Below are 23942 nucleotides of genomic sequence, written 5' to 3' on the forward strand. Positions count from 1 at the left end.
GTCTAACCTTATCGGCTATGTTATTGATGAAATAGTAATTCACGGCATTTGCAGAAGTAGTTTCAATAAAACGCTGCAGAGCTATTTATCTCCAAAACAACATGGAGTTCCAATTTAAAGTTCTGTAGATGCCTTTCAATGTATATAATTGGCTCCCTTTTAATCAGAGGAGAACCATTTCTATTGGCAGACAATTAAGAAGTGTTATTGCTAATAAGTGGTTTTAATAAACATGTAAGGGTATTTAGAGGGACTTTGGGCCAGGCTTTGTCATGCTGACTCTAGCTGAAGGCTGCTGTCAGGTCAGGTCTAATCAGACGACCTCTCCCCCGCTCTGCTTTGACTGGCAGGCCAGTCTCCCCACAGTCAAGCCCTATGCTGTCCACCCCTAACCCTGAATCACACACAGACAACCCGAAAAGAACATTTCTACAATGTAGAGGTGGTGAATCTAGCGCACATAAGTCAATACAATTTAGATTAATACACTCAAACTTACAAGAGCTTTTTATTATTAGTGTGTGTTCATGAGGGGGGGGGTTGTACTTCCTTATGCATTAATGACCCTTTTTGGGGACCAGAGCAGATGCATAAATTACAATAATTTTTAGACTGTGTGTGACCGTGACCCAGCTTGGGGGTGTAGACAACCCCGTGCCAATATTAAAGTGAATGGGTGCCAATTTGTGTTTGCCCATGAGCCATAAGCTTTATGTGAGCAAGATAAGGTAGTGCTGAGCTGGCTTGTGGTGTGTTATGTCTGGTCAGTGAACTGTGTGTGTGTGTGTGTGTGTGTGTGTGTGTGTGTGCGTGTGTGCGCTTTTGTTTCAGTAAATCCTCCAGTGTGGTGCTGTGCCCACGGCTTCTGGCTGTCCCAATGTTGGGGCTTGGTGCTACTCAGTAACACAGTGCCAATGCTTTTAAGGCTTTTTTCTTTTTATTGACCCTCATAATGCAGTGACACTTGCTGTGTGGTGAGGTGATGGGATGAAACTCGGTCATGCTGTTTGAATAATGAGTCTGATAAATAGCTTGTTATGACTTAAAGCTTTTGCTGCTGTATAGCAACTTAAGTGGTCCCTGCAGTCGTTTGGTGGAATTAAGGTAATAAATCTTCCCAGTGTGAGGTATGCCACCACGTAAAGCTTCTCCTGGCAGTGGGAAGGGGTTAAAGTGCATGCTGTGGAAGCCAGGGACATGGGGTCCAGGCAGACCAAATCACTCTAATGGTTTTTGATTGGTCTCCAGGGTCCACTGATGTCCAAAGAATGCTCCTCGGCTCTGGAACTCTTACGGTTGCCCTCAAATCCCTCATGTTCTCGATGCACATTAAAATCTCAACAAGCACATAAAAGCATGTGATTGCAATTCTGGAGTTCACTGGCCTTAAGTGAATGCATTTGTTATCTTTATAGTGTCTTTTTCACTTTTTTTTTTTTTTATTAACACTATTGTGTTGTGACTAGAATTTGAAAATACAAAATTCGTTCTTGCTAGGTAAACCTGTAGGCCTTAATGTTTGAATCTGTGCTCAGGTGGTATTGATAGTGCTGGTGTCTCAACAGTTTACATTTGCACTAGGGGAACTATAACACTATATCAAGATGGCTCTGGTATCCATAATCAAGAAGTTTGAGGCAAACACTTAAACCTGTGGGGGAGAAACTGTTTCTATATCTGAAAAACAAAATTATTCACCAGATATTATTCTCAATTGTTAAAAAAATGGTGTGAATATATGATTTGTATGTGTGTATTAGGATCATATTGAGAGATGCATTTCTTGCCAAATTTTTGCCATGAGTCTTTGTTCTGATTTAGTTCCTTTTGTCTTTGTTTTCTTTTTTTGTTCTGAGGCCCAGTACAGAAGGATAGATGAAGGTGTTGAAACATTGGGAGGGTTGGGGGGCCTGGAGGTGCAGACGGGTGTAGCGTAGGGAGGCTGACAGAGCCGGAGGACAGCAGGATGCCCTTGGCAGCCTCTTCCTCTGATTTTCTGGTGGGTCAGGCTGGGGAAATTGCTCTCCTGCTCCACTGGGTTTAAAGATGTTGGTCCAGATGGGGGGAAATTGTACCTGCAGGGAGGGAAAAGAGAATGAGGTAGAACAATTCCCCCCCATTTCTAGTCCCCTATTTTTGTGTTTGTTGGAAACATTTCTGAGCACGATGTTCGCTGCTGTACAGTGGCCCTTAGTCACTCAATTAACCAAACTGATTGGGTTGAGTGGCCCTTGATTGCTTAGATGGAACTTCATCACATTGAACATTCGTTGTTAATGGTCCAGTGCCACGTCCAGGGCTTTTCCTGTATGGCTAATGTAGCCATTTTCATCTCCTGTTGAATCATTATTATTCACAGGAAGTTGTAGGATAAAGATATCTCAAGTCCGGTCTTTATCACTAAAGCCCATTTGGCATGTTGTTCCAGTGATTGAGCATGTTGCTTTTGGCCTTTTTCAGGTATGGTTGACCAAGACCGTTGATAACCCTAGTTCTAAAAAGAGTGAATACCTGACCCCTGTTGACCCTGGCCGCCTTCTGCTGTAGCTCCTTGTCCATAATCCTGTCTTCTGGCAGCCCTGCAGCATCAATAAAATGCGCACCCTAATTCAACGAAACATTTTTTTCTTGTCTGAGGAAGTAAACAGCGAAATGAGTAAATCTCCTGTGGCGCTGGATTAAAGGTTGCTCTGTGGTCTCTCGGCTCAGGACGTGATGTTAGAGCAGCTCTGTGGTGGCTCTCCTGTTGTGATGGTGTGCCCCAGGGTTCTGTCAGAGAACATGGAGAGGCAGCGGAGGCGTTCGGGCTGCCGCCGTTCTGTAAGCTGGTATGGGGTCAAGCTGAGTATCCTGAAGGAGACGTCTGAGACAGACCGGGTAAGGGGACAGTTTGGGCTCTCTTATTTTATTAAATCTAGATCTTTTATTTACCACTTCTCCCATCTGTAAAAACACCTTATTAATTCACTTTGATCTCCATTTCCTTCCCGCTTTCACCCGCCTCCTCTTCCTATTTCTCTTGCCTTGGTAGCAGCTGGCACTCTGTTTTTTTTTTTGTGCTTTCTGTACGACTGCATTTCCTCTCTGTGGAAAATCGATAGCTGTTTGGCGGCTAAATAACCCGTGACCGTGCTCTGGCGGCTGCTGCTAATCAGGAGACTAGTTTTTCTATGGTGTCAGCAGCACTCCTGATCCGGCATTTTAATGCAGACACATTACCAACCCACAGCACCACTCTAATGTTACCCAGCATTTCCCCGTCACTCTCTTGTACCTGCGGGTGCTGAGCAAGTCCCACCCATTTATATGGGTGCAGTCATCTCCCTCTTTCAAACCCCACTTACCACCAAGACACTTTGAGGAGGAGGTTTGAAATAATCGGTGTTGGCTCGCTCACACTGGCTCAATCCCGTGCGACTGTGTCCCACTTTTGTGCGTCCTCTCTGCAGCTGTGCATTCCGATGAAGGTTATATGAGGGATCTTAGGGTGTTCCTTTTTTGTCCCATAACCTCATGTCTTTGTGGAATGCAGCGTGAATATAGTAATTACCCATGACTCATTGCATCAGATTAGGAGCTGTCTGAACGGTGCAAGAGGGGAGCAGCTGCATAATTTCTCCAATCCAAAAGCTATTGGCAGTGGTTAGACTAGCGGGTAAGGAAGTGACCTGTGATCAGAAGGTTGCCAGTTCTGAACCGGCAAAGTGCCACTAAGCAATGTATCGTCTCCACACTCCCAGTATAGTTGTATTTCAGTTGTAAGTCATCCTGTAATGAACCTGTAAGCGTCTCTAATCTCAGAGCACACAATATCTTACCACACACAATGTCAACGCTGCTTTTATGTGCTGGGACACGTTGTGCTGACACCACGACGACACATGGGGCAGGATCCAGCTGAGATGAAAGAATCACTGCGGAAGGGAGTCTGTGGAGTGACACGTACAAGGGTGAGGGGTCCCGTCAGGGAACACCAAAGAGTGCCTTCACAACATCACTGCCGTGGCCAAGAATAGAAACCACATTGATGCTTTTGGAGGGGTTGGTGCCAAACTATATCTGTTGTGAGGTGGCACTTGACTTAGGCCACGTAAGCGAGGCATACAGACTGTGGAACAAACAGATTAGACATCAAAAGAAAGTTGACTATCAAGGCTTTTTCAGTGATTTATCTGTGGGACATTTGGCTTCAGCTATTGTAGCCCTCAGCCTCACACATGTCATCCTTCCATCCATCTGCTTGGCACCTCATCTTGTTTCCCAACACATTGTCCATGAGCCAGTGCCCAATCCCTTTAACCGGCCCGTTACCCCTGATAGAGGCCTTTTCTTTGAGGCACAAGGCGACCCAAGAGCAGGTTAAGGGCAGATTAACAGGCTTAGTTGGACTTTGGGAGAGAGCAGCCTTAAGAGCTGGTGGTTGTTTGTTCTGGTCTGCGAGCGGGCCATGAGAACAGGGCAGCTGTTGTCCGATATCCCACTCTGCGTTCTCATTCCTTCACGGAGCCTGGCCAAACGCCCGCCTTCCTGGATCAGCTCAATTAACTGTTTGTTAACAGTGTTTAATGTGCTGTTGTAGTGCAGGGCAGGGGACTGATGCTGACTGTTCTTACATGTATTAGAAAGTACATTTCAAAATATCTTAAACATCAGTATGCTAATTTAATTTAATGATCTTGTGAATTACTGATTTGGAAAGGGAACTTGGTAAGATATGATGCCCATCTAAATTTGCTGGAATAGTTTGATTCTTTTTTTTCTGAATTTATAAAACTCATCTAAACGTCTAGTTCTTTAAAAGGTTAAGAGTGAAGGAATGAGCTCACTCCATCTCTACGGCGAATGCATGAGCTCATCGTTTAACTGAAGCACTGGAGGGAGGGGCAAGGAGAGGAGGTAAAGATGGAGCAATGTTGAGGCGAGGCTCACGGAGGACACCAGCTCCTCTCAGGAACATGACTATTGCAAGAACAGAGTATCTTTTCATGGTTTCCTTACGCAGTTTAGACTGAATTTCTTCCACTGACAACCATCACTAACTTATCAAAAGCATTTATCAAAGGTATGCTGTAAAACTGGCTCTTGTTCTTGCTTGAGATCTTGCCCCATCCTAGACTTTGGAAAAGTTGTCCATTATGTAATGTTGCTGGTATGTTGTCTGTGTGAGCATTTTAACCCCAGCTCTCCATGGTGAATTTGGCATAAAGCACTCTTTCATTGCATTGATCACGTTGCTTACTGTCTGTACTGAAATGCTGTGTAACTGGCGGGCGAATTGCGGCTCAGCAGCTGAATGTCTAGACACAAAACCCCTCGCCTCCATCCAACATCCCTTCAGGCCAAACTGATTTTTTTCCTGACATTGTTTTGAAAAGACAACATTACAAACAAATTGTAGGTTGCCGTGTGCTTGATCATAATCGTTGTGCGTTTTGGGGGAGATTTACCTAATGAAACTGCCTAGGAACTGGCATCCTACTGCGGCGGTGCTGTGACGACTGTTGTTCCTCTCAGCTCTTGCTCTGACAGTTGGAGGGGTCCGGGCCCATCCCTGTGAACTGCTCTTGCGGTAGGCATTAATCAAATCAGCTACAGCCCTGCTGGAGCGTGCACAACACGTCAGCCTGCCTGCTCGGTGGGGGGCGTGCTTTGATCAGCCGCCGCCCACTCACGTATGCCTCTCTGTCGGGGGCATGCAGCTCTCCACCTTTCCCCTTTTCCAACCAACAACAACAACATTACATTCTTAAATAGCTTATAATCACATACAATATGTTTCAATGGGCTTTGTTAGTAACCCTTAGTAGGCCCTATAGTTATCACCCCTACACTTGACCCTTCTGCACACAAGGCAAAACTATTTGAAGATCCCTGAAGCTTTAGCCGTTACGGTGGTGGGGCTATGGTGATCCTCTGGTATATTTAATGTTGAGTCGTCTCGTCAGTATCTCATTGCCAGGGGCCAGGATCCCTCTGGTGGTCTCTTCGTTGAACTCTGGGCGCTAGATTCAGTGCCTCGGAGAGAACAAACAAAAACTGCTACAGATGTGGCTTATACTTGGAAACACGTGGTTATAGTGGTACATTTGTGCAACAGTATCTAACAGGACAGCCTAACTAGGGTGAATTGAACACTGTCTAGGTTGACTAGGTGACTGTGTAGTAAAGTGGACTTAATAATTGACCCTCACTATGTCTGGGAGTTTAACAGAAGGCCAGAATGAATGTGTTTTCACATAAATAACTAAAAGTTCACTCACCATTAAGTGCCATATCATTCAAAAGTAGGATTTTATAGTCATTTTATAGTCATTCCTAAATGCAGGGAATGTAAGGGGTGATGTGGTCGAATTTTCTGGTTCTAGTTAGAACTGCGGCATTCTGAGCTGCCTACTAGAACATCCAGACAATAATGCGTTGTGGTAATCTAACCTTGATCTAATAAAGGCATAGACCAACTTTTCTGCATTGTGATCATATTTCTTATCTTTGCAATATTTCTAAGGTGAAAGAATGCTATCTTAGTGATATTATCTACATGCGAATCTAATGAAAAAAAACTGTCAATAAGGACACCTAGATCCTTTACTTCCTGTATTTTGTGAGATAGAAAGGCTTAGACAAATGTCCTTCAGACAATTATCTATTCTGTTCAGCTGCTGCCTCTCATCTGGCATTGCTGACAAATACAACTGTGTGTTGTCAGCATAGCAGTGAAAATTAATGTGTTTACGAATGAGCAAGATACTTAACCCTAAATTGCTCCAGGGGGACTGTCCCTGTAACTACTGATTGTAAGTCGCTCTGGATAAAGGCGTCTGATAAATGCCGTAAATGTAAATGTACATGTATATGGAAAATAGCAACGGACCTAAGATGGAACCTTATGGAACACCAAACTCCACTTTACTATGTGAAGACAAATCATGACCTGAACCAGGAGAGGGCAATTTTCGTAACCCCAACAACATTTTCTAACCTGTCGAGGGGAATACCATGATCAATAGTTTTAAATGCTGCACTAAGGTCAAGCAGGACAAGCAGCGAGATGCGGCCCTGATCATTTGACAACAGCACGTCATTAACCACTTTTAACTAGCACCTTCTCAGTACTATAATGAGGTCTAAATCCCAACTGATGAATGTTGTTGCTGTGTATGTCTAAAATTTTCTATATAAACAGCAGGTTGGATATTGGTTGATAACTTGTCATCTGACTGTGATCAAGATCAGGTTTTTTTAATCTGATGACAGTTACCTTGTACGAAGTTTGTACATGGCTGGAGTTAAGCGTCAAATTAATCATTTTAAGGGTCCTACTTGTTTAAGGAAACGTGTAGGAATCAGATCTAACATGTGCATTGATTTTTGATGAGATTAGTTTTAATCATTCAGGCTCTTTTACGGAGGCTGAAGCGTTCTAATTGGTGGTCTTCTATGGGAAGATTATTTTCCATAATAATAATGACAGAGCTGTTTGTTATGTTTATGTTATTGTTATTAACATTCATCTTTCTCAGTCTCTTTCTTTATTTCCATGTGCTGTGAAGAGCACATGTATTTCCACCATGCAGTGAATACATTTTTCACTCTTATATAAGTGGCGCTCTTTTCTCCACCTTTGCCATGAAGTCATTTTCACCTGTCAGCCACTGTGTCCTCTCTCGTGGCAGCACCGTTGCTTTATCAGGCGCACATGCAGGTCGAATTGTGTGGAAACAATGGTAGTTTTCCACTCTGTGAAGACAAATGGCTCCTTGTCTGGATTTCAGTAAGTGTGTGTGTGTGTGTGTGTGTGTGTGTGTGTGTGTGTGTGTGGCTGAGCCATGCCTGCATGAGTGGCACGGTTTTGCAAGAAGCATGGACGTTCTCAAGGTGTAAAATATTGAAGATGTTTGTGTGTCAGGGTCCCCCAACGTTGGGGTCCAGAGCAGACAGTGTTCTCTATCAGCCTCCTGGTAATGAACAGAATCTCAGAGGGAGGGTGAGTTGGTGTGAGGGAAGGTAGGTACAGAGGGGTGGGGGTGGGGGGGGGGTAGGCAGCTGGGACAAAGGAAAACCATGAGATGGCTTCATTCGTCACTTTAGGGGTACAGAGGCTACTGTGCACTGTTCTTTTTGTGTCTTTGCAGGCAAAGAAGCTAACACAAATAACACTTGCTTACTGCCTATTCCCAAGGTTAATATATTCAGCATGACTCATTCAGCAGATTCATCCCTGCTTTCTCTTCACAAATTTCTATTTTACATTTTTACCATTTCAGACTATGATTGGTGAAGTTAGACATTTAAATGACCACTTTTGCCCTCAATTTGCTTTTTAACATTGGACACCACTCTGAATCGACTATAATACAATTTTCATGATTGTGGTATCCAGCCTGTTTTGGTGTATCAATAAAATATACACAAGGAGGATGATCAGTTGCCAAAATGGATTTAATATGAGCCACCCCCCCCCCCCCCCCCCCCCCCCCCCCCCCCACATTCTCTGTTTTTTAGATTACCAAATGCAGCACAGCCCAGAGGCTTCTGCTTCACTGCTGTTTTTACAGCACATTGCAATAAACAGCTCTTTAATGAATGGTTCCGCCATATTGGTAATGCATGCTGCTGTATATATACCAATTAAAAAGTCAGTGTTCTACTGCGTAAACTCCTCAAAATGAGGTGCTGTGGGCAAAACAGAGGTGATTCATTCACTGTGGTAAAGGCTGCAGAAACCATTATCCAGTGCCATTATTCTTGCACTACTCACACAGACCACAGCTTCAGCTTAGCCTGTGATCAGCAGCAAAGCACAACTTCTATAATACTGTGTGATATTGTGAGTGATATTTCAGATTTGGACTTGTTTCTATCATCTGTAGCTTTTAAAATGTAAAAGTTTAGATCTACAACTTATGAAGATGTTTTACTGTTTAAGCAGGAAGGTTAATTCTTAAGGCACCATAATGATCGAATGAGGCAGTTGCTCGGTAGTAGTGCAGCACACGTTGATTTTGAAGCTCGCACCCCTCCTCTGTACGCTGATTGCAGGCAGCCATGAATGCTTTGGTGAGGAACGTATACTAATCAGACAGGCTGGCAGCTTTGACTGGGTCTAAATGAAACTTCAGCATGTTAGCACTGACTTGATGCTAATTCAGACGGGGCTGCCAAAGGAGACTTGCACAGGCATTAGCTGAGAGTTCAAATGAAGGTAAAAGGCATTGCTGGGTGCCCTGTTCTACATTCCACATTCAGACACTCGCAGAGTTAATTCCATCCTGGCCACTTGCAAAACAGGCATCATTATGTCTTTTAATTGCAGCAAGGGTTCAACCAACCGGCAGTCATTACGTATAGTATTTTTATTTTTTTTAAACACCCTATTATCTTGACATAAAACTGTCAGCGAGGCGTGCAGATTTAATTTGAATGTGCAAATTCTAATTAGGATTAGTACGAGTTGCATTTTGTAATTTATTTCCTTCCTTCATTCTCTCTGTCTGGTCTTCATCCCTCACAGAGTGCTCTATCTGCAGTGTGAATAGGCAGTCTGATCAGCCAAGATTAGCTCCTTTCTGAGGGAACGCTCGCCACCCTCCCCGCTGGTAAAATAAGCAGAACAATAGCAGAGGTAATTAGCACGCTGTTCGGGCTACATGGGAGGGTTGGCACATAAATAATATGACCCACTAATGGCGTCGATTTTAACCCGCCTGTGACTGGCCGTTGCGGTCTTAATGTCCTGCCTGCCTTTAAAAATATTTCTGCACACAAGTGTCTGTTCCGTTCCAGTCTTTCAGTCCATCTGTCTACTATCCTCAACCTTGTTCTCTCCACTTTGTGGTGTTCTCATAGTCTGATTCTGCTCTATACAGAACCTCAGCATGATGGAGAGTCTGTCTCAGATGGAACGTTCCCTAACGCAGATGATTCATGTCTGTGGGGGATATTTTGGAACTGGTTTTATCACGCAGGGTTTATGCAAAGCCACCGTTTATTTGCTCTGCCTTCAAGGACGCTCATCAGTCATGTTGCTCCTTAATAGAGCAGAACTTCCATTCGTCAGCGTCGGCTACCTCTTCAGGTTCACAGTTCTCAATCAAGGTAATGACAGCAGCCCAGACCGGACTTCTGCGCCGGGTTTACCGGGTTTGTGTGTCTGACAGGGTAATTGATAGCCTTCTCTCTCTCGTCTTTGCTTGGGCTGTGTGTGTGTGCGCCTCACTCTCTCGTTCTCTGTTTAAAGCGTGCAGCCAATTAGTTCAGGCTCGCGGAGGGGGGACCGTGGGAGTCTTAGCCTATGCCCCATTGAACTGTGGAAAGATTACATGCCTTAAGAATAAAATGTTTCCATCCTGGGTGTTTCTGCTAGCTCCGAGTCATGTCTGGTCACATCATGGCTCGCCCATTTCTCACTTCATGGCGTTTCATTGGCTTTTATGAGGCGTGAAACTGTAATTGCTCTTGTAGCATATGTCCATTGTCGTAACATTTTCAGAGATAGCTTTTAAGTTGTCCAAGCAAACGGTTCCCGCACACCCTTCTAATAGCTTGTGTGGCCCCACAGGTCAGTGTAGTAAAGATAAATGTAAAATTTTGAGCTAAAAATTAACATGTAATTAACACTTTCTGCTATGTGGGACTCTCAGTGGCCATCTGACGTGCGAGTACCACTTTGCACTCCTCAACCCCTCAGTCCAAATCATTTTCAGTAAGGCAAGAACCAGGCCCTCCCACGGGTTCTCTGTAATGGGCTCATTATCGTTTTTGCTAATGAATTACAGTGAAAGAGGGCTCTGCGTTTGGCGTGGGCGGCATGCCTCATATTGGCCTGATTTTGCTCGTCCTTGCACAGCCCTTCTTTAATTTGCCGGGATGAGAGTCCCAGTCTTCTGCTCATTAGTCTCCTGGCGCCTGTGTCCTGGAAAACCAGGAGCTCCGCTGTGGCCAGGCGTAATTTACTTCGCTGGAACAGCCCACATAAACCAGCGCCGTGAGCGGACGAGCATTTTTCTGTTGAGTAATCAGTTTGATACTTTGCAAACAGTTCGATACCCAATTAAGAATTAAGTCAATTGCAAAACATGCAGTAAATGTTTTCGCGGGCTAGTTTTTTTTTTTTTTTTTTTATTTGATGGAATTTTAGTGTGCTTACACACAAGCCTGTCTTATTAGTGTGCTGTGTGTTACTAATGAGTGCAGTCGCGGCCATGCAAAAATCCATTATTTATCCCCAGTCTCCTTAATCATGTATCCCACGTAAACATGCAATTATTGTAAAGCTCAGCTTGGAAGCAAGGGTTCAACAAATCATTTCATCAATTCATTTGCATGTGCAAGAGGCATGTTTTTGGAGTTTAGTAATCATCTGTTTGTGACTTCAAAACACAGTGTTGTCAGATTGGGCTCTTTGCCTGTTTGTAATCTTAGTAAACCAGCACCATTGGCCACATCTCACCAAACAGCAGAAATTTAAACAGCTGCGTCTGTAGCCTCCAACTCACGCACCACGCCAGGCTAAATGCCACTCTGGTGTTCTCACCATGCTCGCTTTGCCACCTGCCAGGGCGCTATGCCAACCTGTCACTCTTCTTATTTACTGGTCCAGTGGGCAGCACAGTCTTGGCTGTGTGGAAAGATGATTAGGTCAAAGGTCAAGCCCACAGCTGTCTGCTTCTGCCTAGATGTTTGTTTGTGAAATAACAGGCAATATCATTAAATTCAGACATTCACAATCCAAGATTGTCTATCAGTGTAGCCTTATACAGGTACAGAGATGGTTTAAATGTCATTCTCTGGGGTAAATGGCATTTGACAGACATACAAGTGAAAGTCTTCAGTACAAAATGTTATGAATCCATTTTAAAGTGGCAGTGCAATGTAAATGAGGCAGATATGGATTAGACATCTAAGCCTGTATAAAAACAGTATACAAAACGGAACAAGAAAAATAAGTATGAATTGCCTATGTGATTATATGGGTATGCTTCAACCATTTAAAAAGTACAAAACCTGTACAAAAAGGGGACAGGGACATATTGAATACATATACATACTTCTGACATGATAATTTGGTATTAATGTATTATATTGGAATTACAAAGCAATCTGTAAATGACAATAACAATACAAACCATTCTTTGGTATGAACTGGTAACATTGGTTTTCAGTCATGTGTTTATATTGATTAATTGAGCCTTAATGTAAAATAATCTCTTTTGAAAAGATGTAAGTATCTAGTAGCTCTGAGAAAATACATGCGTTACCTTTTTTTTTTAAATGGATTATAATCTAGGCAGTTTTGTGAGTGTTAGCTGTAGGTGTTAATGTGTCCATTTTCACTCATCTCCACGTGAGTGTTGTTATTCTCACATTGTAGAGTGTGTTCCAGTATCGGTAAGGGGGGGTGTTGATTGTGTGTGCGAGCGCTCGCTCCCCCGTCAAAACTCACCTCCACAGTCAATGTCAGACTCTAATCCTGCATACTGTAGGGTAGCCCACACATCTGCCCTCTTGATTATCCTCCATCCAAACGGCTCCGAATGTCTCCTGTGACGGGCGGACGGACTCGCTGTACTGCACACTCTCTCCCGCCCGTCCCTCTAATTACATTTCCCTGCACTCTGGCTCCCTGTCACACTGGATGGACTTAAGAAATATTGATGGCTTCCATTGGGGAGATTGCCTTTGTATGTGGCGGGGCCAAGTCCGAGCTGTCACTCTGCTTAATTTCATTGCTGTGCCTATTAGCCCATGGCGCTGGTGTGGGTGCCTTGCTGGGATGATGGCTGGTGTTGTGTGTATGTGTGTGTTTTTGTGTGTATCCAGCTATCCTTCTCACTTTTCAATCATACTGGCCCCCCGGATCAATCCTTTCAAATTATAAGGCTGGATGTGCGTGTATGTGTTTACGCGAGCTTCACTCTTTGGTCTAATGCAGAGCGGCAGGTTGTGTTTGCCACCCTTGTTCAGTCTGGTGTTTGTGTAATCAATTCCTCTAAAGCGTCTCCGGAGATGAGCCGAAAAATTGCTATTTTTTTTTTTTTTATATTTACCGCCTGCCAATGCTGCAGCCGTTGTCAATAACATCCGTCGTTTGGCATTAGACATTACATCATTACCTCTAAAGTAAATGCAGGCTCTGCCGTGCTTGTAGCCCAGGGACTGACCCTCAGACGGCAACACTGCCTCAAACCTGCATCTGAGCCCTCTTTCTAGGAGCAGCAAATTTTATTAAAGGCTTGTGAAGCATTGGTTTGGAGTCTGCGGTGGGTGTGCTGTGTGGGGTGCGGGGCCATTTAGCTCGGAAAAGAGCCTTGTAAATGGGATTTGCCCTGTCCAGACAGGCTGCTTTAAGATCATTCTACGCTGATATGGAGGCCTCTGAAATGTACAGCCTTGCAATTTACCCGTCTCTCTCTCTCTCTCCCTAGGTCATATTGAGTTTAATGTCTGCAGCATAGACAATACAGAGCTGGGCAATTTTTTTCTAGGATAGTGGGATTGCGATTGGCTCCTTCCATTTTATCAGTCTGGATAGTTTATGTGTGGCTAGAATTCCAAAATGGGTGACTTGTTTGAATCTTTAATACATGCACTGGGGAACAAAATCTTTATTTTGCCTCAATCTCCAGTGAAAAAGAGGCAGAATGTTGACAAAGGAGCCTTCATATAGAACAGCCCAAAGCCATTTGAGTTCAGGACTGCCAGAGTGGCTAATTAAATAAGCTGGGCTGTGCACTTTTATAAAAGATGATGCGCTAATATTCTCCAGACCGGCTGAAGGCTGTTGTGTTTGTTAGACACATAATAATCAGTGTCTCTCTCGGTATGATGCCATTTTCATTATTTTTCCCATTCCTGCTGCTGACTTGTATGAACATGGGAATGTGTGATATTCAGAAGTCCAAATATCTGTGTCCAGTTATCATATTTCAAATGTCTTTTGTGTTCGTGTGGGCAGGCAAGCACAAGGTTATCTTTTCATGATGTTTGCTGCTGTAAAATTGCTGTGTGATGGGAGTATTCACATCCAGATGTGAAAGAATGTACGGGTACTGAGTAGGTGTTTCATTTCTTACTTTTTTCAAGCATTTTATTGGGAACCTTGACTTGGGGTCAGAGGACAGCTTAAAGTGCTCCGCAATTATGAGCTGTGTGTAAATAAACACCTCCGTTCTGTGCATACCGTGACCAAAAACCTCATTTGGAAGGCTCGCTTGCGCAGCCTGTCATTTTTCTGTTTCGCAATAACCAGACTGGCAGAATCCACCTCTTTCTGTGGATATGGTGACCTCCGTGGCCTCTTTGTGACCTTGCCTCACCCCAAGGGCTGTCTGCGCAATGATTTTCACTTCTTGTTTGCACTCGTCCCGGCAGTGAACACCAGGCGGCTGTTCTATCAGGCGCCACCACCGCAGCTTCTGCTGTAGTTAATGTTTGGGTTTGTTTTCTTTCTTAGCTGCGTTGACACCTTTGCATTTCAGCATGATGCTTGAGCGGAATGTTACGCAACAAGGAGTCAAAAGGGTAGTGCATGTGCTGTGAATTCTTGAAATTCTATGTGTTTTTACAGTGGGTAAAACGTGTGTCTCAGGCTTGTATGGTAGGTAAAACTTTCAGTTACTGCTACTGAGGCTTAATGTTGAGTTTCAGGGTAGGTGCTCTTGTGCCATCTAGTGTCGGACTTTAAGAACTGCAGGGGCAGTTGCACCATTCATGCACGTTGATCCATGTTATTTGGTCTTCATAAATATTTTTTCATTCAATTCCTGTTTATTACATTTCATTTTTTTTGGTTTCAGTATTTAAAACCTGGTTTTCATGATCTGCAGAGCTGTGAATGTAGTGCCATGGTGCCTCGACTGTTAAACGCATACTGACTCATCTTTCTTTTTTTTCTTCTAGAAGGAGCTGAGTCTTCCGAGAAGAGGCAGCATGTAAGTAGCCTTGTGTATGTCTGTGAAGAATGCAGAGTTGAGTTAGCTAGACACCGGAGGACGCTACACTAGCCTTGACTAAAAAGCTGGCTCACGTTTGAAAGCCATATCTCAATTGAGAGACCAGACAGTGCATCAGTGGGTAGTGTGAATGCCACAGTGAGGGAGACAGATTGAATATGCTGACAGTCAGTGTGCTCTGCTGTGCAGCTTCTCCTTGTGTGTGAGTGTGTGTGTGTGTGTGTGTGCATGCAACTATATTTCTTGAGAAGCCACGCCCAATAATTCCTGCTGCATTGTCAAGCAGGTTGTTTTAGAAAGAGAGACTTCTGCTGTTGAACCTGTGTTCATCTTTTAAGCACCTCAGTGCTCCCTCTCGTTGTATTTTCTTTCTTCTCGCATTTGGTCATCATTGATATTCTGCTCAGGGACGTCCACCCACATTGCTCTGCAGTCTTACAGGCCAGCTGTTACCCTCCACTGCTGCCTTATTATGGTCCCAAAATATGAGATAATATTTCACATTGTTTCTTCCTGTGCAACAAAGGACCAGGCGCAGAGAGAAGCCTATTAATTCATAATCCTGTTCTTTGTTCATACTGTTTCTTTAAAATCATCTGACATTCAAATATGTGGCTTTCACTCTGCAGCCTCAGGTGAGTCATTGTGCTCAGCCCTCCATCTTTTGTTGAGCTTGTTTACAGAGTGGGATGTCTGCAAATAATACACTTACCGCCACAGGGTAGGGGTCAGGGATCAGAGGTGAGAGGTAGCCAGATTCTCTAGTACACTCTCAGCTAACAGCTGAACATTCCCGCAGAGCATCCAGTTGATTTACAGCTCTAAAATTAACCCTGTGGCAAGGGCTTGTCTGCCCAAACAGAGGCAAACAAAGAGTCATTTTTTATTTTTAACTCTGTGTATATATTATCTTGGCTTAATTATTAGTTCCGTGTGTCTAATAATAACTAATATAATAATGAAAGAAATAAAAGTTCTACCTGTTGCTTGGTATTCTATAGGAGTTATATTTAATGTCAAAGTTTGGGTTTTTTTTTTAGGAATGAAGTCAAACAATGCATTAATGCTGTGCATGTACAAGAAGCCAGTACATCAACATCCACTGCTGAAATAATTTACTTCATAATGCCCCATAATACACTTCACATTACTGTTTCATTTTAAAGGACTTTTTCCTCCCTCTCACATACACACACACACACACACACACACACACACGCACACACACAGATTGAGAGTAGGTATATGCTGATGGGCTTTTTTTACACAGACCCAAGTGGCCTGCAGGCTGTAGCGCATGACAGGGCAGTTATCAGACCGGATTATAGATGGATGCGACACCAGCAATGTTAAACATGAACCGCTTGATCCCACTTATTCTCCTCCTGCTGGTATGAGGACCGCATTTAGCACAGGATTGTTGTGGATAGCGAAGGGGATGTTGATGTTCCTCCATTTCCAAGAAGTGCTGTGAGTGGAAAACTCATGGTGGGTTGACCAGAAGGAACTGGTGTAAGTTGGAGATGACAGCTGCACTTCTCGGGGGTCATGATATCATGAGAATGCCCTCAGCCTTGTAGCATGGAGTGAGATGCCCCTTCGGGGGTGAGGAACATAGTTCCTCCCAGGCATACAGAGAGCACTGGAACATCTATAGGAGTTACAGTTCCATGGAAGAGCCACGTTTTGGAGTGATCGTTGCTGCCGTTAACTGGATTGCACCACGTTAGAGGTCGTAGTCAGCACACTGGAGAACTTGGAACTGATGGAACTAGAGCTGTAACATACTTGGGAAGCCTCGCTGGCCTTTTATGTCTTCTGACACTTCCAGTTTATGAAAGGATGGGAATTAGTAAAAAGACAGACGTTATACTGCTACAGATGAGTATACTTTATTGTATTGTAGACAAAAAAAAGTGTACTCAGTTGTGTTGTTACTTTCTAACACATAATGCAGTGTTATTAGTACCACCATTGTTCTTTAGTATTAAAGCTTTAATGTCAGTTTAAGGTCGAACATGCCCTTTTCATGTAAAGCAGTAGTGAAATATTAGAGTTGGTTTGGTCAGCACTGAGCATATATCACACAGTTACCGTTATGAAGAAAAGGAAGGAGCGCCTTGGAGCCCCAAACCTGCGTCTTCAGTAAGAACAATCACACGTACCATAGTGCTGATACACTGTGTGTGTGTGTGTATGGGTGTAAGAGATAGAGAGAGAGTGTTTGTGTGTATCTTACATTAAATGTGACAAGCATGTTACATAATGCTCCCAAAACTTGTCCCAATCATTGTACCACCTCTTGGTTTCATTGCACTCTGCTCTATTTAAAGCCTGACTGAGCAGATGGTTTCTCCGCTGTCCGACTGAAACACACTCACCCTGCGCCCCCTGTCTGAGGTTCAACTCCCAGCAGATCCCCCAATGATTGGCAGCACCAGGCCGAGGCTCATTTTACACTTCTCTGACATGTTCCGGCGGCATGAAAAAAATTTGTGCTCGCTTGCAAGACTGGGAGAAAGATGGTACAGATGTGCGTTTGAAGAGTTAAGGCTGTGACATAATGCAGGGCCTGAATGGCAGCTCCGTGTCCACTTGACAGCACTCTTAGCTCTTGGCTGCAGTAAGCTTTATTTTAATCCGACTACTCTGTCCACTCACCAAACCTCAGGAGGGAGGGGGCTTGTCCATATGGTACTTGAATAAGGTCTTCACTGGCTTATTTGGCAGACAGTATTGGCTCATTTATTCAGTGAAAATTGAAAATCTAAGCCCTAAACGTGGTGTAAAAAAAAGAGACTGTACATTTCAGTTCATTTTCATTCCCTCCTTTGATGGGAGCATTTTGTTAGAGCGGACAGCCAACTATTTCTTTTTCTAATGTTGACAGAATGAACACAGCAGCTCTGACTTTAATGCAGACTCTCCTGCTTCATACAGTCTCTCGCTCTCTTTTTCCCACGCCCTCCCCATCTCTACTTTCAGCGTTTTGAGGCTCCTGATGTGCCCATGTTCTAGCATCTTGCAGCTTGACTGCTTTTGACACCCATGTGTGGCCCTCCTCTTTTCCCTGTGAGTCCTGGCTGTCTGAAACGCTGCCTGTCAGCTCTGCATTTGACCACATTCTGTCACAGCTCTGCTCCGCCGCAGCAAGGCAGGTCGTCCTAAACAGAAATGCGCCTGTCGCTTCCCGAGCTGTCAGCGTTTTCATGCGTGCAGATATGTCTGCTGCCACCCGTCTGTACCTCAAAGTACTGAAAAGAAATTCTCTTTCTGCAGTATTCATGAACGTTATACATTTTCAGTTCCACTGTTATTAGAATTATTATTATAAATAATAATCTTGCCATGTCTGTGCTGAAGCCTGATCAGGTTTAGTTTCACTGTACTAGATAATCTGGTCGTTTGTTTACACGGGCCAGTACTTTTCCAAGGGACCGTTGGTACCATAGGTCCTTGGGTAGAGGTGTTTTGTTTCCTCAGTAATGGCAGTAAATAAGTGAGGCTGAGGAAACCAGAGCCATCTGCAATATCCATTTCACCGAAAAAAAAAACACAGACAAATAGGAGAAGTTCAAGCTAAAACTAACCAATGACAAGGGTGTGGATCACTGAGCTTTCTACCCCTTAATCTGAAACGGTTAACCTCTCTCCCTCCCTTCACGCTAAATTCGAACATAGAATCTGGCCGACTGCGCAAGTCCGCTGCCATGGCAACAGCAGCCTCCTTCAGCATCTCCTCTCCCCAACCTCTTCTCCAGCTTCCTGTGGAGGCCCCGAGGGGCCCACATCTGCCCCAGTCCTGGGCCCTTCTCAGGGGGCTAACCCTTTCCTCTGGAGGTAAGATACTGAGTGCGTAGTGGTGTTTCACTTTTCTCTAGTGAACAAATCAAGACATCCACTCGGTGTCCTCACTGATGGATGATACTTCCAAAATTAGGCATATTTTGTTCTTATTGGTTTGCTAAATCAAGCATGTTGTAAAACCCGGTCAAAATGAATGTAGTGTTTCAGATGCCGATACATGGCATAATAGAGACAGGATAATATTGCTCAACAAAATTTGCACAAAGAACTAATTGTTTGCGCATGCAATTCATTTAATTATTAATACTGAGTAAAAACTTGTTTCACCTAGTCTACCCTAAATTGACAAACATTGACTAGTTGGCAGGGTGGGCGGAACACACTTTTAGGGCAGAGACTGAAGGGCTTTAGCTGCATATCATTGCCCCATGCTGGCAAGGCTGCCCTCCTGTGGCTGGAGGGGTGGAGGGGTTAGGTTGAGCGAAGCATCTCGGTGATAATGAGAGACTGCGAGTGTGTTAGAGCTTGGCGTTCTGGGAAATGGTCCCAGGGGCTGTGTGTTCGCCTTGATTCCCGCCGCTGCTCACGTCTGATGACACTAATTGCTGTGTGGAGTTGAGCTGGCTGGAGGCTTGTGGGTGTTCTCCATCTGACAGGTGTGTGTGTGTGTGTGTTTTTTTTTTTTTTTTTTTTTTTAAAACACACACTCAGTTCTGTACACACATAGAGTAAATGAAGTATAGAAGTACAGTGTGTTCAACCCTGGGTTGAAATTAAATTAATAAAGGCTGACTTAATAATAATATTAAGAATTTTAATCAGCCCACTTCAAAGCACCTGACTCATTTAGTATTCCAAAATAATGCTCATTTTTAAATGCTGTTTGATTGAAATCTTTATTTATTCTAACTCATTCAATTTACATGTCTTAAAAAGCCATCCCATTGTGATATACTGATAACAACACTGGGAACTGTACTCTGTCCTGTAATGGATTTAGAGGTACAGTGTCAGATGGTTCAATGACATCTGATCTCTGCTAATGGATTTTTACACTCAATAGGACATGACTCAATTTTTTTAGGTCACATGTAGTAGGAACGTTGATTTTCCTGTCTGCTCATGCTATGAGGTGAAAGGTGGAGGGGGTTATGCTGGGGTCATTGTGCTTTTGTGATGATCTCTACCCTTCTCCAACTGATACCCAGAGAAGCCATGGTGGGTGGAATCCTGAAGCAAAACATGCATACAAGAATGAGGCGCATGCATATACACACCTCATAGCAGCATACAGTTCCAAGAGTGTAATGCTAATCAAGGGCTATAATTACTAAGCTCTGTGTCTATCAATATTTAATTTTAGAAAAAAAGAAAATGAAGTGATTGTCAGGGTGATATACAGCCAGGCACATGGTCACACAACAAAATGTGTCCTCTGCTTTTAACCCATCACGCTTAGTGAACAGTGGGCAGCCACGAAAGTCGCCCAGGGAGCAGTGTGTGAGGGCAGTACTTTGCTCCGTGGCACCTTGGTGGCTTGGGCCTCGAACCAGCAACATTCTGGTTTACAACCTAAGATCCTGGATCTTAAAATGAAAGGATTTTTTAATGCCTTTTGACACAACGTAAAGGCCTTTTGTCAATCAGAAAGCCATTTTCCTTTCAATTATCATATATATAGTTTTATCTCCAGTTTGTAAAAGAACTGTATTTCTTTTTTTATCTATCTGTATATTTTTGGTGACCAATACCTAGCATTATGCTAATCCCATATTCCCACTTGCTTGTTTAAATCACCAAAGAGAGCTTGCATTCAGTTCTTCTCATTGGCTGGGTGAACGACACTTTTGTCTCTCTCTCCTATTGTGACTGATGTCTTAATGCTGTGGCCTAGCAGTCGGTACTTTTAGCTTTAATGCATGTGTCAGGCCTCGTAAAGGCAGTGGAAAGTGTAGACGATGGAGCCGAGCCCTGTGCAGCCTCATAACACACTGTTCTCCTGCAGGAGGAATGAGTCCCAGCAGGTCTTTAATGACACACTGCTGCTCCCTCATCACCCCACTCGAGTATAACGCAGTCTTATAGAGCTTTTTAATGGCCTAGCTGAACCCCATGGGGTGGGGAAGAATGCGTCCAGCTGAATAACAGATCTCTTCCCGATACGCTAATGAACACAAGACTGTGTCTTCTAAAAGACTCATGTTGAAGTCCCACTCCTGGGCCAGGTTAAGTTAACTGCCCGTGTGGAAGAAGCTTTCAACTACACGGAATATCAGTGTTACTGTAAAAGGGGCCTGCCAACCTGAAGCTGTACGGACACACTCCCACACAGACAGCCAAACACACACCCTCCATCACCACCCCGGTTTTGGGCAGCTCAAGGTGACTCTTTGCTCTCATGCTAGGCTGGTTTAATTTGGGTCCCTGTGGTAATTCATACGATGGTCCAGACTGGTGTTCCTCCAAACAGTGGCCTTGTTGTCATGAGGTGTGTGTAGTGTGTGTGTGTGTGTGTGTGTGTGTGTGTGTGAAATATATATACTTCTCCCTTCTCATTACTACTTTCCTGTTGTTTTTTTTTTTTTTTGTGATTCTGGAGATTTTCATCCATCATTATCCACCCTTCTCACAGCTGCGGCTCGGTTGAGAGGGCTGTGGAATGGCTCTGTTACAGTCGCTGGGCTTTAGGGTTGACTGGTTTGTTCCCTTGTGAGGGTTGTGACTTGACATGTCTGATGGATTGTGAGAGAAATCCATCAAAATCCTTTCCCCACCGTCATTCTGTCTTCTGTCCTGTCCTCTCCGTCTGACTCCCACTTGGCTTTTAACAATATGGAGGCTACAGCGATGCTCTTCACACTAAGTGTATAGAAGGCTGCTGGCTTAGTAGAGATAACCCGTGCTTGTAATTTCATTTCTGACAACCAGGCAGTTCCAATGCGTCCTTTATGATGTCCCCCCTAAAAAATGAAGGTCATGCACACTCTCATTGCACCTTTCATATTATGGTGTGTGTGTGTCTGTGACTGTAATCTCCCATCATTCTGTCACACTCTTCACTTGGCCTTTTATTATTGCATTTTTGCAGGAGGTGACTAACAGAAGATAACTGAATAAACAGAGTGTAATGGTATCCAGATGTTCTCATAAGATGAGGAGAACATTTTAAAACATTCCAATTTAGAAATTATAATTAGCAGGGCTGAAAATGCAAAGAAAATGTTTAGAATGTCCTATTACACGGGAGCATGTTGCACTAGGTCTCCTCAAACATGTCCAATTCAGTGTGTTTGAGTGTTTATGTGAAGAATGCATTGGCTCTGGTTATGAGCTGCTTGCATTTTTCAAAACTCATCCCCCAATGAGAGGCATGCTGAACGGTGTGTGTGTGTGTGTGTGTGTGTGTGTGTGTGTGAAAAGAGGGGTGTGGGAGCAGAGAGCACTCTGAGCGAGTGAGAGCGAGAAACAAGGGAAGGGAGGGAGGGAGGGATGGAGTGAGCCGAGAGAGGCTCCTCCGACTGCCGGCACAGCAGCGTCACAGGTTGCAGCAGCGGCAGCATCCCGGTCGGTGCGTGCCGCCGATGGCACGTTTGATTCGCCGCCACTCTCTTCCTCCTCGCACGCGTCAGGCTGGCTGCTGAGCTGCGTGCGAAGTCTCTCTCGGTCTGACAGCCATGTTTGAGGTGAACGGCGACCATGTCTGACTCCTTCTGGACTGTGCTCTCCAATTTCTCCCTGCCTGAAAGAAGCATGCTGCGCCGCTCAAAGAGGTAAAAAAAAATAAAAAAAAATCAAAATGTTAAAATCCTCCCTCTGCTGGTCTCGCTAGACTCCTTTGCAGCACATTTTTCTTTTCTCATAATTCCCCATGTCCTCCATTTCCTTCTCTCATCCATCTTGTCTTTTTCTTTCCTTGTGGGTTCATTAATGTTCAAATGCATTGTTTGTGGCGGAAGTCGGGTAACTCGATTTGCCTGTCATATGAGGGCTAATGCACGCCATGCAGCAGACATATGAATCACATGAGGGTGCTGGAGTCAGATCTGAGTGCAAGCTGCACGGCAGCAGTTGTCTTTTCGCACATTCATGTTTCTCAACTGAAAACAGGCGACATACACGAAGATAAAAATAACTCTGCACTAACCTGTCTATTACATCCCGCTGCAGCCGTGGCTCCTTTTATCTCTGTTTACCAGCTTCTGTGCCTAACCCCCCATTGCTCCTCTAACCTGCTTTTACCTGCTGTGCCAAGGGCGAGCAGCTCCTGCATGCCCATTTTTCAGCTATGGCAGTCTCTGAATGGCCAGCTAATGCTGATGCACTTACTTCTGGACTTGTCCATTCATTACTTGACATCAGATGACTCTGCGGTTACGTGGCTGACCTGACATCTCGTTCAGGGGCATCTGAGCACTGAGCTGAGTTTGTGTCAGCTCACTTGCTCTCAAATTCCATTCTGCGTTCTTGTTAAATTAGATCTTTGCTGGTATGCTGAGTTTTTGGACTAAACAGCTTTGGGCTGAAGAATAAATAATAAACTTGAATACAGCTATGTCAAATAGGAATCTTTTTGGGATGTTTGTGAAATGTGTGTGAGAGTCAGGAATGGCATCAGAAGGCACCAAATATATGTATAGGGAGGATAAACTCTGTCCAGAGGGGAAAAGAATGCATAGCAGATTAGCTACTTATATTCATGTATTTCTATGCAAATTACATTTGCATTAAAGAAAATGGTCAGATCCGTGGAATTCATATTCAGATTTCAGACACATTTACAGCTTATTTAAATAGAAATCTGATTTAATAGAGGTGGAAAAACATTTACTGAATAAATGAGTGAATTTAAATGATATCACTGTCTTTGTGAAGAAGACTATGGCGAACGGTGGTTCCAGGTCTCAGTGAGGTGTGCCTTGGGCACTGAGCAGGGGGTTATCGGGGGTGCGCAGGCAGGCGAGGGAAGTTGGGAACCACAGTTTTATTGTACCAACATATTTGTGTAAAGACATGCCTTGATAACCAAGGTGTCCTTTGTTAAGACCATTTTTTTAGCTGATACTCCCAGGTAATGCAGTCAGTTTTCTTTTAATACCTATCTTGTCACCATTGTTTTTAGTCTCATTGCTCATGCATTTGTTTCTTCCTCCTGTGCCCTTTTAAGGACTCTTGTCCTTGTCTGTT

At 43.9% G+C, this 23942-nt stretch overlaps 1 protein-coding gene and 1 long non-coding RNA gene across 11 annotated transcripts in view; one reads left to right on the forward strand and one right to left on the reverse strand.

Moving 5' to 3' along the window:
* Positions 1-23942, forward strand: part of mast2 (microtubule associated serine/threonine kinase 2) — a 96619-nt gene that overhangs the window by 40688 nt on the left and 31989 nt on the right. For 5 of the 10 annotated variants that reach the window (XM_029001852.1, XM_029001853.1, XM_029001854.1 and 2 more), the window contains one exon: positions 14899-14930. In XM_029001852.1, coding sequence (XP_028857685.1) covers positions 14899-14930 — 32 coding nt within the window. Of the gene's footprint in view, positions 1-14898; positions 14931-16538; positions 17097-18632; positions 18792-22257; positions 22529-23942 lie in introns of those variants that run through there. The other 5 variants (XM_029001857.1, XM_029001859.1, XM_029001861.1 and 2 more) reach the window with 3 other exon arrangements.
* Positions 950-11578, reverse strand: LOC114802692 (uncharacterized). Its single transcript, XR_003751759.1, has 4 exons — positions 11534-11578; positions 5448-5597; positions 3819-3928; positions 950-2075 (listed from the first exon to the last, which is right to left on the reverse strand). It is a non-coding gene; the product is annotated as an uncharacterized LOC114802692 (long non-coding RNA).

Source organism: Denticeps clupeoides, chromosome 13, assembly GCF_900700375.1.
Source record: "Denticeps clupeoides chromosome 13, fDenClu1.1, whole genome shotgun sequence".
Taxonomy (NCBI): domain Eukaryota; kingdom Metazoa; phylum Chordata; class Actinopteri; order Clupeiformes; family Denticipitidae; genus Denticeps; species Denticeps clupeoides.